This window comes from Notolabrus celidotus, chromosome 6 (assembly GCF_009762535.1).
Source record: "Notolabrus celidotus isolate fNotCel1 chromosome 6, fNotCel1.pri, whole genome shotgun sequence".
Lineage (NCBI taxonomy): Eukaryota > Metazoa > Chordata > Actinopteri > Labriformes > Labridae > Notolabrus > Notolabrus celidotus.
This window is the reverse complement of record NC_048277.1, coordinates 21,820,896-21,841,003: the sequence shown is the minus strand read 5'-3', so window position 1 is coordinate 21,841,003 and position 20,108 is coordinate 21,820,896. Positions and strand designations below refer to the sequence as shown.

The 20,108-nt window shown below is 42.2% G+C and overlaps 1 protein-coding gene across 3 annotated transcripts in view; it reads left to right on the top strand.

Annotated features, from left to right (window-relative positions):
• The window catches only part of tln2b (talin 2b), a 109,565-nt gene that overhangs the window by 82,514 nt on the left and 6,943 nt on the right, over positions 1 to 20,108 (top strand). Inside the window, exons 32-53 of one of the 3 annotated variants that reach the window (XM_034685218.1) lie at positions 45 to 134; positions 214 to 336; positions 1,698 to 1,841; positions 2,080 to 2,241; positions 2,393 to 2,533; positions 3,239 to 3,420; positions 5,188 to 5,320; positions 5,434 to 5,535; positions 5,659 to 5,829; positions 6,477 to 6,623; positions 8,836 to 8,937; positions 9,082 to 9,201; positions 10,538 to 10,684; positions 11,528 to 11,694; positions 12,047 to 12,230; positions 12,881 to 13,006; positions 14,890 to 15,006; positions 15,421 to 15,606; positions 16,113 to 16,220; positions 17,764 to 17,869; positions 18,653 to 18,658; positions 19,165 to 19,289. In XM_034685218.1, coding sequence (XP_034541109.1) covers positions 45 to 134; positions 214 to 336; positions 1,698 to 1,841; positions 2,080 to 2,241; positions 2,393 to 2,533; positions 3,239 to 3,420; positions 5,188 to 5,320; positions 5,434 to 5,535; positions 5,659 to 5,829; positions 6,477 to 6,623; positions 8,836 to 8,937; positions 9,082 to 9,201; positions 10,538 to 10,684; positions 11,528 to 11,694; positions 12,047 to 12,230; positions 12,881 to 13,006; positions 14,890 to 15,006; positions 15,421 to 15,606; positions 16,113 to 16,220; positions 17,764 to 17,869; positions 18,653 to 18,658; positions 19,165 to 19,289 — 2,889 coding nt within the window. Of the gene's footprint in view, positions 1 to 44; positions 135 to 213; positions 337 to 1,697; positions 1,842 to 2,079; positions 2,266 to 2,392; positions 2,534 to 3,238; positions 3,421 to 5,187; positions 5,321 to 5,433; positions 5,536 to 5,658; positions 5,830 to 6,476; positions 6,624 to 8,835; positions 8,938 to 9,081; positions 9,202 to 10,537; positions 10,685 to 11,527; positions 11,695 to 12,046; positions 12,231 to 12,880; positions 13,007 to 14,889; positions 15,007 to 15,420; positions 15,607 to 16,112; positions 16,221 to 17,763; positions 17,870 to 18,652; positions 18,659 to 19,164; positions 19,290 to 20,108 lie in introns of all 3 variants that reach the window. The other 2 variants (XM_034685219.1, XM_034685217.1) reach the window with 2 other exon arrangements.

Sequence of the window (20,108 nt, the reverse complement as noted above, 5' to 3'; positions counted from 1 at the left end):
GTTCAGTGTTGTAGTAAAATATTGCCACTTCTGTCTCTGCACAGGCCGTCAGAGGTCTCCTAGATAACCCAAACGAGCCGGTCAACGAACTCTCCTACTTTGATTGCATTGAGAGTGTCATGGAGAATTCAAAGGTATAGTCTTTAAAAATGGATTGCATTAATATTTTACTCAGTAAGCAGCTGAAGGGGACACTTCTTCCTTTTACTTTAGGTCCTGGGAGAGTCAATGGCAGGCATTTCTCAGCACTGCAAGACAGGAGACGTGTTAGCCTTCGGGGAGAGCGTGGGTGTAGCATCCAAAGCTCTGTGCGGGCTGACGGAGGCTGGAGGACAGGTGAGATCGCAGCGTGACACTAAGTCACTTTGAGTTAGCATTATTCTGCTGTCACACCAGCAATTGGATCTTCTCTTTATTTTCACATAACATCATGGACATCATTTGGGAGAGGAAATAACACTTTTTAAAGATGATAGAGGCCTCTGGCATTTTAATAAAATAAACTAAAATGTTTTTTATGATATGGGTTGCTTTGATTAACACAATTCAAGACCTTAGAGCAGGGGTGTCAAACATGCGGCCCGTGGGCCAAAACCGGCCCGCCAGAGGTTCCAATCCGGCCAGCGTAACAACTTCCTAAAGTGAAAAAAATACAGAGAAGGCATTAACTGCAATTTTTTAATAACTACTATTTTAAATTTGTCCACTGGGGGTCACATACAATCATAGTGCTGACTGAGGGCACCTGAATGGCACTTTTTTCCGGGACTTTTTTTCTCAAAGTGAGAAAATAGATGACTTGCTGTTTGCATAATCCAGTTGAGATTCATAAAGATTTTTTAGAGCACTCTAAGATTATCCACTAACTACTAACACTAGTACTACACCCCTGCATACAACACTGTCCAGCAAGCAAACTGTTCTTGCTGGAGCTGAGGGGTCCAAAATAGTCAACTTTACCTTCTTCATTATTTTAATCTCTGTTCTTTTGCAGTAAACATTACACTCTGTGTCAGGTGAATGGGTAACCTGCGTGTTTGGTGTGTTCGCAGCAGGTTTCAGGGCTGAAAGAGTAAAATACTCAGCCCACTATGAGACTCATCATGGCAAAAAATACAACAGCTGTTTTTGTAAAAAGATAGTTCATTAAATGTGATCATTTTCAGAATGTACTTGTATTTTTTGCACTAAAACAAAGGGAAAATGTAGAGTTGTTGTTTTTTATAGGTTATTATGTTATGATTTTACTGGTCCGGCCTACTTCAGATCAACTTGGGCTGTATGTGGCCCCTGAACTGAAATGAGTTTGACGCCCCTGCCTTAGAGAGACTGTTCTTGTTGAAAACCTGGACACTGCTGCAGGGTGAGACAAGTTGTATTAAAGGTTTAACAGACTCAAAATCTTTAAAGCTGCATCATCCTCACCTCCATGCAACATTCAGTGTCTTTGTCTGTACGAGAGCTCACTCTGACAGACCTATTGTTTATCTTCTCTCGGAAGGTTCCTCTGTTATTCATCATGTATAAAACATAAACCCATGTTTGTATCTATTCATGTTCTTATGTGTTTGTGTCAAAGAAGGTGAACTGCGTGTGTGGGATGTTTGCTTGTCTGTGAAAAACAAATGCTCCTGGAGGGTAATAAAGAAACCTGTCCATACATTGTTAAAACTCTGTTTTTGTTTCCTGCCCTGCAGGCCTCTTATCTTGTCGGTGTATCTGACCCCAATAGCCAGTCTGGCCACGAAGGACTGGTGGATCCCATCCAGTTTGCAAAGGCTCATCAGGCCATACAGATGGCTTGTCATAACTTAGTGGACCCGGCCAGTAGTCCCTCACAGGTAAGATAGTCCATGTGAGGCTTGAAAACATTAGAGGACCATTCCCTGCCATATGGGCGCTGCACTTGGGATAGCAGCATATATAGATCTCTTGTGAGTGGAATTAACTGGCTCATTAAGTTTGAAAACTTTGAATCGAGCTGACTGTCGTAAATACTTAGCTCTAAACATTTCCCAAGAATGCCTCATTTTAAAAAACTCATGCTTCCTGTTTGTTGTGTTTCTTTTTGTTGCTTAGATCTTGTCTGCAGCAACAATAGTTGCCAAGCACACATCAGCTCTCTGTAACGCTTGCCGTCTGGCCTCCTCCAAGACCTCCAACCCTGTTGCAAGAAGACAGTTTGTACAGTCCGCCAAAGAGGTGGCCAACACCACAGCCAACCTTGTCAAAACCATCAAGGTTAACTCCCCAACTGATCAAAACGTTGAGTGTACATTTGTTACTGTATTTTTTTACATCACCTGAGAAGCTGCTGTGTACGTGTGTATAATTCAGTAGCTTACAGAAATGCAGCACGCAGTATTGTGAACATGGGTTTCTTTTGTTTCAGGGTTTAGACGGAGACTTTTCAGAGGAGAACAGAAACCGGTGCCGTGTTGCTACGACTCCTCTCCTAGAAGCTGTAGAGAACTTGTCAACCTTTGCCAACAACCCTGAGTTTGCGAGCATCCCAGCTCAGATCAGCAACGAGGTATCCATCCATTCTGATCCTGATTTTTTAACGCCCTGCTAATCTTTCTCCCCACATTTTCTTCTGATTTATCTGAATGAGAATTCATAATGATCTTTTATCAGGTCCTCTGTTCTGAGAGACACCCACTTAGTAATTATTTCTACTCATCCTGCATAGGATCTTGAGGCTTTTTTTCGCAGAGACTTAATGAATATGTTTGTGACATCTGCACTCAATCTCAGTTTTATATGAGCCAACACAAAAAAGATTTGTACAGCGAACACTGTGGGAATTGGATTTAAGTCCAATTTCTATTTTTCTTTTAATGTCATGAAAAGAATCGAGGAAGGAGATGGATTTTTATTTTTCAATCTTAGTGGAACAGTTACTGCACAGTTCTCTAAAAGCTTTATGGCTGTAATCTTTCTGAGGGCAGTGTTTAACTTCACTCTCTCTCAGCACAGCTGCTCTAATCTTCGCCTTGTTAATCTAATTGTCGAGGGAGGCTTTGGCTCGGATCATAAAGACTGAAGGTGTTTCTTCCTGCATGTGTGTAAAGCTGCCTTTCTAATCTCATCCCGCCTTTGATTGCACCTTTGATCTCTCCAAGGTAGTCAAGTGATATTAACAACTCTGTCATACCAATTTGGCTACCTCTACCTCTGCTGTTGAGCCGTTACCTGGGCTGTTGTTTCACCTGCGCTTACTTTCTGCTCCACACAGGGCTCAGCAGCGCAGGAACCTATTGTGCGTTCGGCCCGCTCCATGCTTGACAGCTCGACTTACCTTTTAGAAACCGCCCGATCACTGGTCCTCAATCCCAAAGACCCTCCCACATGGTCCATACTAGCTGGCCACTCCCGGACAGTTTCTGACTCCATCAAGAGTCTCATCACCTCCATCAGGTCGGTATTATCTCCACCTGCTGCCACATCTGTCCCTGCAGGATTATCCTGAATCAAAGTTTAGAATGCTTTTGCTCACAGCTGGGGGAAGAAATTGTTTCTGAAAGCAGAGGGCTTATTCTGTGATTTCTGTTCATCTGAGCAATAAATTGCTGCATTAGTTTATATCTACTGAGATTCCCGCTGCCTTGTAATAGATTAGAGAACGTTATAGAGCTGAGATGAGATGATAAGCCGCCGTGAATCTGAAACATATTTTATCAAAGGGAGGGCCCCACCCACGTCTGTCTTTATCATCATCCTCCAACGCATATGCATACTCTATGCACAGAGACAGCTAAGGACAGATTGTGTGTGTCTCTATTGTGGCTTGCAGTAGATTTTAAAGAAAATGAGATTGATTAGATTATCTTGTCTGTAGGCTAAATGTGAAGCTAAGCCAGGAGCCAGTATTCATAGCCTAGAAAAGCCTCCTCTTAGGTCACATCATGTTGATTATTTCTCTCAGTGTTTGGGGCAGTAATAACAAACAAGCTGTAATATTTTTATCAGTGAGCTTTAAAGCTGCTGAAAGGTGAACTGTGTTCTTTTACCTCAAGATAGAGCAATGATGTCTGATTGTTTGTATTATTTCTGCTAATCTAAGCTGATCAGTTCCTGGCCCTGGCTTCAGATTTTGTGTACAGATGCGATTGTGTCATCCAAATATCACATTTTGCCCTTCACAAGAGTGTGGAAAACAATCACAAAGTCAAACTACACCTTTAAAGTAAAAGTGTGTTTGCATTATTCATACTTAAAGCTAGGGTTGGTAGTCACAGAAAACTAGCATAAATTTGAATGTAGCATTTCCTCAATACTCCGTCTAACTTCTCCCCCCCAGCCGCTCAGAGCTCCTCCAAAACGACAACCCCGCTCACATGCACGAGCGCAGCTGATTCACCATATGACCATATGATCGTGACTGATTCAAAACCGGTCCTCAGCACATCGTTTGTGTTTTGCACTACCTCAACGCATGTCTCACTCAGCGGTAAACAGCGGTGAAAGTTAAAAACACAAACAAACATGGCTATTGTTAGTACTCACAACTCACAGCGAGCGGGAGAGAGGAGAGACAGGCAGGAAAAGTTTTTAATTCATTCATTCAACATTGATTGTTGCTTTGTTGGTTGGCGTGGTCACGGCCGACAGTGACTGGTTATAAAAGCTCAATGGGTTCACGAAAGTTCGTCATCCCTACAATACACATTTCTGTAGGACTTACTAAATGTCATTAATTCTTTTGCTTGTCAGAGCCCCTGTGGTGAGAGCTTTTTAGACTCTGACCCGGACTACAGTCCTGAGCAAAGCACCTCATCGGGTCAGAGGGGACAGGCCCAAGGTTGAGCGAGAGGGGCAGTAAATAGAGGCAGGGGAAGCAGAGGCAGGGGACAGGGAGTGCACGCCGGGGAAATGTACACTCAGGAGGCGGGCAGAACGGCAGGACGGGATTTGATTGGTTTCATAAATTGGACCCTAATGACGGTGATTGGTTGGTGTTTTCCCAGGTTAGCTCCGGCTGTAGATAGCAGCCCTTTTTAGCTCTTTTTGAAGAACATATTATGTATTGCTTGCCATCGGGACATAAAGATCATTTTAACCAGTATAACAAAAAGTGTATCTAAATCTTATTACCAACCCCAGCTTTAAAAACATATTTCATAGATATTTCTGCAGTGATGTAAAGATATGACATGTGTGCACCCTTCAACATTTCTGATATAGGGACAAGGCGCCAGGACAGAGGGAGTGTGATTACTCCATTGATAATATCAATAAGTGCATCCGGGACATTGAGCAAGCGTCCCTCGCTGCAGTTGGACAGACCTTGCCCTGCAGAGATGATATCTCCATGGAAGTGAGTTCATGTACCCCATCATTTTTATCTTGTCTGAGAGAAAGAACCTAATGGTATCTGTAGTCTTCCCATGGAGACTTTGAGCATAATTCTCTGCTGTTGTAACTCACCAGGCGCTCCAGGATCAGCTCACATCCTCTGTACAGGAGATTGGGCATCTGATTGATCCTGTCTCCACAGCAGCTCGAGGTGAAGCTGCCCAACTAGGACACAAGGTGCTGTTCTGACCATATATCCTCCGATCCCCTCTGGGGTTAGAAAGAGAAACTTATCTGGTCTGTTTCTTATTTTGTGGTACAATCCATCCTCAGACAGATTTCTTACACTTGTTCTCCCAGGTGACGCAACTTGCCAGTTACTTTGACCCACTCATTGTGGCGTCAGTGGGCATGGCGTCTAAGCTGCACGACCACCAACAGCAGATGACCATACTGGATCAGACAAAAACCCTGTCTGAATCTGCACTACAGATGCTCTACGCTGCCAAGGAAGGCGGGGGAAACCCAAAGGTACTAATTACCTCTGTTTCAGTCTTGACCTGTGGTAGTTTGGGATGTTGTAGCTGGGGGAAGATGGTTTAGGTCATGTTTTTGAGCATTTTTCTTTAGAAAATCAAGTCTTCATCTTGAGGATAAAGGCTTTCCTTGGGCCTCGGTTCCAGTAATTATTTATTACAGGTTCTTTCTTTCAGCTGTGAGTCATTTGCTCATATTACACTCATACAGAACAGAGCTTTCGAATTCCTGCTCAGTTCTCTTTCTTTCTTTTAGCTTTGAATTTATCTAAAGATTTAGGAGATCATTTAAGTTAACGTTTAATCTCATTCTCAGGTGGTTCTGCTGTTTGTCAAACTGAGCTTCTATTAGCAGACCCACAAAATAATAAATGTTGCCTCAGGTTGTCAAGTAATATTGCCTGCCTTTACATAATAGTGTTGTTTTACACGTGAACTTTGTTAGAATTGCAGTCAGTGTTTGATTTATTACAAATCAGGGTGGTACAAGTCCTCTCAGCAGCAGGAATCCAATCTGGTGAAGTGTTAGTCATACTTACAAGCAGTGCGGACCCTCTGGAGGTGTTGTCAAGCTGATAAATTTACCCCTGGCGAAAGCAAGACAGTGTCACAGAGGCGTTAATCAGCTGACTGTATCCTCAGGCGTCCCACACCCACGATGCCATCTCTGAGGCAGCCCAGTTGATGAAAGAGGCCGTGGACGACATCATGGTGACTTTGAATGAGGCGGCCAGTGAAGTGGGCTTGGTCGGTGGCATGGTGGAGTCCATAGCAGAGGCCATGGGCAGGGTGAGTGAAGAGAGCGAAAGTGTTTTTTATGTGTGTGACGGATAGAGGAAGTGTAAGTGTGATGCCATCTTGTGAGACATCTACTCAGGTGTTTTTTATGGGTTTTTACACTGACACTTATTCCCTGTCTCATTTGTCTGAAGGCAAAATGAGCTTTTCCTCTACGACTAATTCCTCAGTGGGTGTGCTTGGTGTGTGTCCTTGTCGGCATCTCTCATTAGTCCAGAAGATGACAAGTTTTAAATCCACAGCTCACTGGTGATGTTTGCTGTCACTCATCCTGCCTGGGGACATGTCACAGTGTTGACAGGGTGGTTAATAAATGCTGATGATCTGCTTGCACACAGACATGTACTCTTAGCCCAAATCTTAACCTTCACTTTTGTTATTCCTCTTTGTGTTTTTTCAGATTTTACCCTCAACTTAAACATATCATGGTCACATCAGTTAAAACTCCATTAGCATATAATGGCATGAAAAGGGAATAACAGCTATGTATACACTCATAGAGAATAATAGGTTTAAAACTTTTGAGAAACTTAAACAAGAATTTGAACTTGAGAATGGGGACCTCTTTAGGTACCTACAGCTCAGACATTTCTACGATACAGATATAAGAAAAGAAATCTCAGCTGAAAGTAGCGAGGTAATTGAAGCTCTGATTGGTGCTTACAAAATCACTCCATCAAAGATTGTTTCTAAACTTTATTGAAGTCTGCAGAAACAGAATGGAACAATACATGGTGTGTTAAGACTAAATGGGAACTAGAACTCAAAACCAACTTGTCAAAGTGTGAGTGGGATTCTATTTGTGAAACACAACAGTCGTCCACAAGCTCCAGAAGGTGGAGGGAAATTGGGTGGAAGAATGTTATATTCTTTTTTGTCACACCCCAAATTAAAAATAAGCAACTTGGTACTCAGCAGCAATGTTGGAGACAATGTGGTCAGCTGAATGTCAATCACTCACATATTTTCTGGTTGTGTGTAAAATTGAAAACATTCTGGGATAGTGTTATTCAGTCTTTGGAAGATATTCTGTGTTACAAGATCCCCAGAGACCCCCGGATTGTGTATCTGGGCATGATCCCTAATGACTTGATCCCTAAAGAGGATGTCTACCTTTTTTTAAAATCTTGATTCTTGCCTGCAAAAAGGCTGTTGCAAGGAACTGGTTAAAAAGCGATCCTTCAAGTCCAGCACAGTGGTTGGCCATAGTGGAAGAAATATATTCCATGGAAAAACTGACACATTACTTGCGGACTAAAGCACGGACCCATGATCAACGCTGGAATAAATGGACTGATTACCAGAATAAAAAGACAGGTGGTGATAACTGCTGTGTGGAAAAGACTTCATAAAAATTATATATATATATATATATATATAAATATTGAGAAGGCGCCCCTTGCTATATTTATTTTTGTTTGTGTATAATTTTTTGTGCTTTATGTTTGTCAATAATGGAAAAAAGCAAATAAAAAGTTAAAAAAATTAAAACTCCATTAGCATATATTAAGTGGAGTCTTTTTAAACATTGCATGCATGAACCAGGTTTATATGTTCTTGGTAATGGCTTTTTAATTGTTATAAAATTATATAGCACTTAACAAGTTGTACCATGAAGAGAACTTTGCTTTGCCAAATGATGTGTATCCATTGTTGAGATTGCCAGCAAAGCTCAATCTATCTTCACGAGGGTCGGTTAAATTAATCATCCAACGTTTGGACTCTCTGCATCCCTGAAATAATGCACCTGCAAGAGAGGGCTGCAAGCTTTCAAAGATAAAGCTTTTACCTGCATTTGAACACTCAAAGCTGTAGACTTGAAAGTTAATTGGAATATAAATATCCACAACTGCCACAAGGTTGCTGTCATAAATTAATTAGCTTCATGTTCAGTCCATCGCCTGATAATTTTTAGTACAAAAGAACTCTTCTGTGGTACTTTTCCAAATATTAAAGGGATGAAAAAGTCTCCTGTGGGAGTTCAGAATGTATCCTTGTACAAAAAACAAAAGGAGATGCATTAGCAGGGGATCAAACAACATAATGATGCACTTTCATGTAAACAATGACAATATGGTTGACCAAAATATCCTTGTAATTAGTATATTACCAACTTAGTAATAATGTATTAAGTGCTCATTAGTCTGAAAAACACAGCTCAGCTAAATTACCCTTGAATATAATAATACTAACATTTTCACAGGTGGATGAGGGAACACCTCCTGAACCCGAGGGCTCTTTTGTGGACTACCAGACCACCATGGTGAAGTTCTCCAAGGCCATCGCTATTACCGCACAGGAGATGGTGAGTGCACTAATGCACCGAAGTGCGCGCCTGTCTCTGTGTGTTTTCCATTACATTTCCAATCTCCAGTGACAATATTTGTCGACAGGGCTCCAGAAACATTAATCAGCCTCAGCACATGATGTATGTTCTCTCTGCTGCCAGATGACTAAATCGGTAACCTGCCCCGAAGAGCTCGGTGGCCTTGCCTCTCAGGTGACGGTGGACTATGGACAGCTAGCACACCAAGGAACTCTTGCTGCTGCCACTGCAGAGCCAGAGGAGGTGAGAGACCATGCTCTCTGTTCTATGAAATATGTGGGGGAATTCATTCATTTAATGAATTATTTAATCCAGCATTATGAATATATAGCTTCTTTTTTTAACATACCAATCTATTTATCAGATAGAAGTCTACATAGTGTGTATACATCTGTAATAGTTGCCATATTTTATTCAATTTTATTCAATTTTATTCAATTTTATTCAATTTTATTCAATTTTATCCAATTTTATTCTATTTTATTTTATTGTATTCTATCTTACCTTTATTATTGCTATTATTATTGTTATTATATTTTTTAACTATGTTAGTACATTGTTGTTTTCCCCTGTCCCGTGTTGTAAGCTGCTGTAACAAAAGAAATTCCCCCAATGGGGGACCAATATATATATTGTATAGTATATCTTATCTTATCTTTGCCTTTGTGGCATTGGCGGCCGCCATATTGCTGCTATCGAGTGATTGTGACATAAAGAGGCGGAGTTTGAGCATCCTAGACAACAGCTACAGTGTTCCCGCAGTCAGCTGTGCCTCTCATTGGAAGACTCGTAATCTCAATATCTACAAAATTGCTGCGTTAGGAAAAAATTCACCCCCCTACAGTATGAGCCGATGAAGAAATGAGCTATCCAGACTACACTCATCTTTTGTACCAGCCTGTAAACATGTTTATTTCTGTTGTAAAGATCGGCTTTTTCCCATTCATGTGTATGTGACTTCCGGTACTTCCGGAGCCAGCCTCTAGCAGATCCTTGATGAACTGCAGTTTTTAACACTTCCGCATTGGACTCATATTTTTTGACCGGATGTTGCCACTTGGTATTTACTCACACACCGGTCAGAGTGGATGTTAGCTGTTTGTTGATATGACACCCCAAACTATAACCTGCTTCAGATTCTGTGAGATCAGACAGACATGTAACCCTCAAGCATCCTTTGACCTTCAAAACTCACATCATCTTCCCTTACAGGTTTGTTTGTGTAGTCCAGAGGACAAGAATATGGGGAAACATTGCACTAATAAGCATAAGCTCTTACTATGTCTTCTATATAACTGGTTGCTGGAAACACTGCTGGTTACCATAGCGACATTGTGCCTCTACAAGTCTAAAAGCCTATAGTGATGCTTATAATGAAGTACCACCCACCCATGAATCTCAGTCTGGATATTAAAGAGGTACTGCCAGCATCCCCTCTCTGAGGGTGCTTGAAATCGTTTTTTCATTCACCTGCTGGATACGAGACACGCCAGTTTAGGGCATGATTGTAATTATGTAGTACAGTGACACAAATGAGAAGACGGATGCAGTGTAAGCCAATGCCTGCTCATGCTTTCAGGTGGGTTACCAGATAAAGACAAGGGTGCAAGAGCTGGGTCATGGCTGTATCTTCCTGGTCCAGAAGGCTGGAGCCCTGCAGCTCAGCCCTACTGACAGCTTCTCCAAACGGGAGCTCATCGAGTGTGCCCGCGCAGTCACAGAGAAGGTAAGCTAAGGAACACAGAGTGACACTGCATCTTTAACTCTCGTGCTTTAAAGCTTTAGACTTACTGCGTACAACTTTTTGAAAGAAGTCTATTTCTGCTATCGCAATTCACCATCTATACTGTTGGAAGTTTGGAAGCAGTTTCTGCTCAGCATTAGCATTTTTATAAAAATATATTTCATGCATTTCTCAGTACAGCTGCTGTATATAAATACATATTTAAATAAAGTGATATAGAGCGGAACGTGCAACAGCAAGATTTAAAAAGAATCAGCGCAGGTGTGAATAATTGTTTGTACTGTGGCTGCAGGAAATGTTTTCTATTTAATTATTATTTGGGTTTCAGCTACAGCAGAGTGAAATCAATAGAGGTTTTAATGTATGTTATTTAAGATTGGAATAACTGCTGCTTTACTCTTTCATTGTAGCATTCATGCAGGTCCTGCTCCTCTGACCACCCTCATACTGTGCAGTTAATAATAATACTAATGTCTGCCTGCTGTGACCCTGGCGGCAGCTTGCACATTAGAATTTCTCTCCACTCTCAGGCTATGATTTGATTCAGCACTCATATCAAACTTGAATAATTTGAGGTCTCATACTTGCTGATATGGAAAGCTTGCACCTCTTCAGGCTTTCCATTTGTCTTTGAGGGACGAGCAGAAAGCAGCCTTCATGCTTTGTATAGGCTCTCGTTCTGCCAACATGCTATAAAGAGGAAACCCTGCTGTTTAATCATTAAATATGTGCTATGCATTCAGTCGCTGGGGATTTTTTTCAGCTCTGAATACAGCATGTTTGAAGCATTTCTCCACACTTAATGCTATGCTTCACATGTTCCAGGTGTCCTTGGTACTGTCGGCACTGCAGGCGGGGAACAAAGGCACCCAGGCCTGCATCACAGCAGCCAGCGCTGTTTCTGGCATCATCGCTGACCTGGACACCACCATCATGTTCGCCTCAGCTGGAACACTTAACCCTGAGAACGAAGAGTCTTTTGCGGATCACAGGTGCAGCAACCTTAATCTGAGAAACAGCAAATAGACCAAGAACTTAAATTGAAGTGAAAAGCTGTAGTCACAGAAGCATTTGATCATGTTCAAAATGAGAAATAGATTATTTCAGTCGCCAAGTTTGTACACCCAAACACTACAGCTCCCTTTCTCTTTGATGACTCACTCAGGAAATGTGCAGTTTGCCAGTCAAGCTAGATAATCAGATGCATTTCATATAATAAATGTAATCTGAAATTTGTCATACTGAACAAACAATCTGTTAGAAAAACAACAGCTTCCCTTCGTATTGCTGGTACTTGAGTGTGACTGTGGAGCAGATTGTGACTCAATGTGTCCTGTTCATCAGGGAGAGCATCTTGAAGACAGCCAAGACTCTGGTGGAGGACACCAAGCTGCTGGTCGCTGGAGCTGCATCCAGCCAGGAGAAACTGGCCCAAGCTGCACAGTCTTCAGCCAAGACCATCACCCAGCTCACCGAGGTGGTCAAAATGGGAGCTACCAGCATGGGTTCTGAGGACCCAGAGACGCAGGTAAGGAAGATTGTGGACTCATTTACACTGCAGATTGCCCGTAAAACCAAATGTTTGAGCCAGGTGTATGCCTTCAAAACAAAACTTGTTATCTTATTCAATTAATTCTTTTTATATTTATTTTCTTTCATTCTTGTCCTTAACATTATTATCCATTTGGTTTTACTGTCTATCTTATTGTTATGTATTATTTTATTATCTTTTCTCTCTGTTTTTATTTGCATTTATTTTCCCCATTGGAGAGCACTTTTTTTTATGTTGCTATACAAATAAAGGCAGTTATTATCTATTATTTTTATTCCTAAAGATCTGTTTTTTAATTTTTAATCAGCTTCACTGGTCTTTAAGCCGCTGATAAAAAACTGTTATCAACACATTTTCTGTAGTGTTGCTTATCTACAATGATTGTTTTCAATCTCTCACACACCCACTGTTTGATTTTCTTTGTAATTATATTTTCATCTGATAAACACAGTGTCTCCTCTCTCCCCTGTGCATGCGCCCTCTATCTCTGCCCTCCACTGAGTCTGTACTATCATGAGGAGGTGGGAGTGATAAGGGCCGCAGTGTTAAATCCTCTCCCCAGGGTGCTCCAGATAGACAGATACTCTGACCATTGTGCCGTGTTGATACCACCTCTGTCTACTCAGGTGGTTCTGATTAATGCCGTGCGGGATGTGGCCAAGGCTCTGGCCGAACTCATTGGTGCCACCAAATGTGCCGCCGGAAAGGCAGCTGACGACCCGTCCATGTATCAGCTGAAGGGCGCTGCAAAGGTAGAGAAACGCATTGCTTGAGAAGAAAAGAAAAAAAGACTTATCTGGTTAAAGCTGCGTAGTTATCAGCACAGAGTCTTCAATTTATTATTCAGTTTATGCTTCTGTCTGAGATATGTTTTCTACAAATGCTCCCTCGTATCAGTGCTATGTTTAGTTTGACGTGTCTTGCCGGCTTTTTCAAAAGAGTGATTTGACAGCTCTTATCAGCATTTTTGAGGTATTCTTTTTACTGGCTGTCATATCTGTGTGTGGGACAAAAAACGTCACTGTGATGTACATCGTGTGCATTCAACTGTATGTGTGTGTGACGGTTGGTGTGCCATGCTGAGAACTATCTTTAGGACTTTCTATTGTGACCGTGGAGGCAGCAGCAGCAGTGCAGGTTTTTTGACTGATCAGAGTGAAGCTTTGAGTACAGCTCGGCTTAACAATTCTTTTTGTCACATCAAGTCAGTCAGTTGTATTTATACAGCTGAAAAACAAAGGTTTCAGTTTGTAGGAGAAAACCCTCTCTTTTTACACAATAACTTGAGAGGGGGGAAAAATAAGCAAAACCTGTGAGAAAAAGTGGGTTTCTCTTTGAGAACAAACAGACATGCAATAACTGTCTACTAGGCTGATATGTACTGACTGAGTGAACAGAAATGGGACTGAAGAGAAACAAAGTTATGAACAAAAAAGTACATGATAAAAAGCTTGACAAAATATTAGGTGATAAGTGTGTCACAGGGATTTTCTTATGAAAACTGCATAATGTTTAGCAACTCCCAGGTACTTTCTGGGGCTTGGAGAATCTCTTCTTTACCCATCCATCCATCCATTATCTTGACCACTTGTCCCATTAGGGGTCACGGGGGGCGCTGGAGCCTATCCCAGCTGACTTCAGGCGAAAGGCAGGGTACACCCTGAACAGGTCGCCAACCTATCACAGGGCTAACACAGGGAGGCAGACAACCATTCACGCACACACTCAAACCTACGGGCAATTTAGAGTGATCAATCAACCTGGTAAGCATGTTTTCGGACTGTGGGAGAAAGCTGGAGTACCCGGAGAGAACCCACGCATGCACGGGGAGAACATGCCAACTCCACACAGAAAGGCACCTGCCCCGCCGGGGATTCGAACCAGGAACCCTCTAGCTGTGAGGCACCACCCACTGCACCACCGTGTTCTGTACCCACACAAGAAAAACAAGGGATCTGGTTTACTCCTGATGGTTGCAAACTGCTAAAGACGTACACCCCGGAATCCAACCTTTTGCATGCGCCTTTGAGAATTTGTGGTCACTGCAATGAAGGAACAAAATTCAAACAGCTATTTAGGTGACAGTCTTATCCAATCATCCCAAACTCAGTTTGTCACTCTCACTGTCACATGGGGGTCTCTCATGTTGTCTCATCTAAATGGAATTAGGGCCACCCATGGACCTGATTATGATGACAGATTGTTTCTGCTCCTCCAACATATGGTGACCTCCAAATGGGAGCCTCTCAGACTCCTAGCGATCATGTTGCTTAAATTCCAAACCTAATGATGTACACTTTCCCAAAAGGCAGCACAGACAGAACTGAATGTGTCACAATGAATACGACTTCAGTGTTTTTTCCATCCTCTGTAAGCAAGTGAATGAACTGTGTCACAAGTAGCATGTCGCCCTCTTTCAGTTGATAACACATCCGTCAGTCTTGTCTTTCTTCAGCAGCTCATGTCTGTCATTTTTATTAGATGAGCACTTTATACACATGTGACTATTATTCAGTGTAATGGAATCAGTGAAGAAGGAGACAGGAATGATTTTATAATATTTTTGCAGCAGAGGAGGAAGAGCTCCACCTACTGGTTTGGCTGTGAGCCTCATCACACTCCTCTTATCTGACAGGTCATGGTGACCAACGTGACGTCTCTGCTAAAAACAGTGAAAGCAGTGGAGGATGAGGCGACTCGTGGGACCCGGGCACTGGAGGCCACCATTGAGTGCATCAAGCAGGAGCTGACAGTAAGGCAGAATCTATTCTTTATGGACGTTTGGGAGTCAGTTAATGAGACACTGTCTCTTTGCAAAGCAGACTCAAAGAGGGTCAGGGATATCTATGTCCATTATCCTGGACAAAACACTGGAGCTTTCTGTTCTTTTTTTCCTTTATTATTTGTCCAGTGCCTTTCCTCCTCCTCTTCTTTCGGCCCCTGCAGGTTTCACACAGCTCTTATCAGGGTCTGGTAGCAGGAGCAGGTAGACTGAGCCACAAGGAAGATTTTAAGAGCTTGTTTTTTGTACTTTGCTGGTAATCCTTATTGAAAGACCTCAAGCTATGCACACTTCTTTATTCTTTTTTGAGTCGACATAAACATATCTTAGGCTCTGTTGTGCTTGCATCTAAATGCTTGTGTCTGTGGGACCTCATCCTCTCAGGTATTCCAGTCCAAGGAGGTCCCGGACAAGCCCACCACACCTGAGGACTTCATCCGCATGACAAAGGGCATCACTCTAGCAACGGCCAAAGCGGTGGCCGCAGGCAACTCTGCCCAGCAGGAGGACGTGATCGCCACTGCCAACCTGAGCCGCAAAGCCATCACTGATATGCTGACTACCTGCAAGGTGCTAATCCACATCGCCCTGCCAGAGCAGGCCTCACACAGACATCACAGGCTGCCAGGGAACATGTGAGGCCAGCACCGCTGAGAGCAGTGGGGACATTAGAGTCTAGTCTACTTTATGGCTGCTCCTGCCGGCTGGTAGTGACTCACTCACTTTTCAAAGTCGTGCAGCAGAGCATCAGTCAGGATGTCCTTCAGCCACTGTAGAGCACTTGTAACAAGATAGAAACAGAGGGAACTGAGATCTGCAGGCTTAAGTCAGTGAAAACAGATGAATGAGTGAAGAATTCAAACTTTTATTGGCTATAAATTTGTGCTTTGCATATTTAATGGAAATACCCACATACATAATGATGTAAAGGCTTTTTCAGACCTTAAATTGCACATTTTTACTCTTATGCCTCTTATGAGACCTTTTAAAGTCTTTTTTATATTTGCTGAAAGTATTTTCTGTCCTTTCTGAAAACGTTTACAATGTACCATTCACCTTTTTCCTCGCCCTTTCAGCAAGCAGCTCACCACCCAGAGGTGAGCAATGAGTTAAGGAGTAAGGCCCTGCAGTACGGCACTGAGTGCACCGCTGGATACATCAACCTTCTGGAGCAAGTGCTGCAGGTTAGGACGATACAGTCGCATGCCCCATAAATAAAGGATGGAGGTGGCTTGTGTGTGTGTGTGTGTGTGTGTGTGTGTGTGTGTGTGTGTGTGTGTGTGTGTGTGTGTGTGTATTTGTATGTGTGCCACAATATTATGGGAGCTGGGATCCTGGTATGTACTCATCCAAAATGAGTTTTTACAGGTCTTATCTGTAGGATTGAATCCTCTGATGATTAAAAAAAACTTTCTCAGATTCCTGTCAGTCATGCTTAAAAGTATTAGGCTAGAGCTAATCCATGTTTTTTGAAACCTCAAACAATGAGCTTTCACTTATTCTTCGGGGCCATAAACCTCCTTCTGGTCAGGAAATATTCAAATATCTAAAAATAATTAACTCTTTTCTCCCTATTAAAATCATCAGCATTGCATTTTGTATTGGACAACAAATGCACTTTATGCATGTTAAAATCTCTGCATCTATCTCAAATGAAATCATGTTTTTAGATTTTACACCACAGTGCAGAAAATCTGATTTATTTTCTGATCCCTGTGTTGCATTAATCTGCATAATAATTACCAGAACTAGTTTGATTACATTTCATGGCTCATAAAAACACTCCCCTTGTGTTTCATGAAGACAACTGTGTTGAAGTAACAACTTCTAATGAAAGTGTTTATTAGCTTAATTAGCTTTAACACATACTTGTGAATTACTTTTGCTTCACATTGACTTAGGCAGGATTTCTGCCTCTTATTACACCTCATTTCATAAGTAGTGCTCTTTTATAAGGAGTGTACCATCATTGCTTTACATCAGAATCAGAAGCCTTTATTGTCATTGTAGCTACAACGAAGTTAATGTATACACTCAAATCCGATGATGCACTCACTACACTCAAGGACAAAAACAATACACATATTCAATCATTCAATACCAACAGGACATTCCATAAAAAACATTTAAAAAGTAATGTGTTGCAGTGTAATAAATACATATAAAAAGTGTCTATGTGCAGCAAAGTGCGCAGTGTATACTAGCAGCGATAGACCTCGTTGTTTTTTGTTTGTTCAGTGTGCTGATGGCTGTGGGAGAGAAACTGCCTCTGTGTCTGGTGGGATTTGGCAGTTCTGAGGCATCTGCCAGATGATAACAGTTCAAAGAAGTGGTGACCAGGGTGGGAGGGGTCTGCAATGATCTTTTTTGCTCTGTTGGTGTAGCGTGCAGTGGCGAGTTCGTCCAGAGGGGGCAGGGGACATCCAGTGATCTTATCTGCGGACCTAATGACTCTTTGCAGAGCATTAAACTAGTTACTCCAAATGTCGGAAGAACTGATTGAGAACATTTTATATTTTTAGCTAGGTTTCTAGATAATGTGCAGACTCTCAAGTTTAGAAGCAGAAGAGATGTAGATTTTTTGTATATGTCTTCCTTCTGTATAAGGAAACAAACATTGCAAAACATGCCTTTTGAAACAGTTGTATTGCTTACACTCCTACTTGCATCTTTTTATTTCCATTAACTTGTTCCTATTCTCCTTGTGTGTGGCTCTTGTATCATTAGGTCCTGCAGAGGCCTGTGCCAGAGCAGAAGCAGCAGCTGGCCACACACTCAAAGCATGTGGCCGCGTGTGTGACGGAGCTCGTCCAGACAGCTGAATCGATGAAGGGTGAGGCCACACAGGCTGCTGATACACACTGTCATACACTCTTGCATGAAGGGGAAGCTAAGACTGACAACCTAAAGTTAGTGTTTACCCTATTTGACTAATGTCTGGATTATATGAATCATTTTACAACAATGAAAACTGCACATACCTGCTGTTCTACGCATTCGTGGTAGTACTTGATAAAAACAGTAAGGAGAAATGATCTGAACGGTTGAACGCTGTCCAAAGATTGTTAGCAGTAGGTTTGAGTTTTAAAATGACAATAGAGATACATTACAGCCACAGCAGAGAAAAAAAACGGGGTAAGCTGAATTTGCAGAATGAGTTTGAGAGCAGAGGGGTTCCCATCGGGAGCCAAGTCAATTTGATAAAACATAAAAAATGACAGGATTGCAGAGACGGTAGAGATTAGTCAAAGGAGCCCTAATCCTCTGGAATGAATAATATTATGATGTTATTGAGTCAAGCCACCAAACCTGTCTGCGTAAGTATTAAAGGTAGTTCAGGAAAATCACTTTGGAATATTGAAATTGTAATGCGGAGTGATTGCCGTGCAAATTGTTCCAAATGAAGCCCCTGTCAGATGCGTATGACACAAAAAAACAGTGCATTTCCTCCAGAAAAAGCACTGCTGCATCTGACAAGAGTAATAGATTGTGTTTGGATGAGAATTAGATTCCAGTGTATAGACTGAGACCCAGCGGGGCTATCCACTTCACCTCTCTAATGTCCCTCCGTGTGCTCTCTCTCTCCCTCTCTCTCTGTCTTTCCTTGCTGCCTCAGATGGAGGTAAGTGGGACGTGGTGGGTTTTTTTTTCTTCCTCCAGATCACCTTTCATAAGAGTCAGGGGGGGGTAGAGGAGTGGACGGCGTGGGGGGGGGCAGAACAGATTTCCCCAGAGCTCAACATAATCTATGAAAACATGGTTCCATCTGTTTTAGCAAGCTGTTCCCAAACAGCTCCGTTTTACAGGCACTTAAAAACCTATAAAAAGAAAATGATCCATCAAATGTGCGTTTCTTCTAACTTTGAGTTTATCTTATTTAACTTTGAAGGATTACACTCACACTGCACACAGCTCTTTGGAGTGCTGCAATTGAAGCAGGTTGAGATTTTGATGCCCTGTGATGCTTCAATTGTGTTAAAGACTGCATGAAAAATGGTGAAAGCATGACATGAAACCTCTTGTTACATAAAATAAAATCTCATCGCCAGAATTATTGAGTACTGGTGTGTTTCTGAGCCTGTAATAGGAAAGTATGAGATAACCGAAGTCAGTGATGTTCACTTTCAGGATTAGAGTGTGTAGACCCCGAGGACCCCACCGTCATCGCCGAGACCGAGCTCCTCGGAGCAGCAGCATCCATTGAAGCTGCAGCCAAGAAACTGGAGCAGCTGAAACCTAGAGCCAAACCCAAGGTATAAGCGCCCCTCTCAACCCTTTCCACCCACACAAACCCACGCATAGCTTTTTGCCGTTAATCAGCAGGGAGACCATGTGGGGCCAGAGGTAGGAAAAGGTGACACCGACTTTGAAGTGGAGTCATCTTTTTCAGTGACTGAGCTGCTATCACAATATCATTAGAGCAGAAAAAAATGCTCATACCATGTTGACTCAGACAGCTGGTCCAGTGAGCTAACATATGATGCTGTGGAAAACTTTCTTCAAAGGCACTTTTGAACATTATTTTGAGTCGTGTTGCCAGGAGACACAATTACACCGCTGGGTCCTCAAGCTTATGTTGGAACCAGTTCAAATGAGTGATGAACTGTTGTGACCCTTTCAGTAAGAGAGCGCCTCTGCCTTATTGAACTTACATCCTTTGTTTTATTGCTGTGTTCCTCACTGCTAAACTAAACTGAGGGGGAGGCCTGTTAGTCATCACCCCCTACGCTGCAGTGTTGCCTCAAAACATAAAATAACTTGACCACATCATGTGCAGAGAAGACAGGCTAAATATGGAAGATAGCAGTGATTGTGCTTTGGGGAAAGAGTTGTGTGTGTTTTGGTGTTGTACTGCATGATTGTGTGTTTGTGTGTCTCTGGAGACTGGATAGTTGGATCCTGGTGCTCTTCCCTTTGTGTCCGTAATGCTTCCCTCCCTTTTCTATACCTTCCCCTATGTACAAAGTGACTGTCAGTCAAACCCTCTGCCTGTGTAAGATGAAGGAAAGCATGTTTAGTTTATTCAAGTTTTAATAAAAACAGAATAAAGCTCTGTCTCATACTTTAATGCC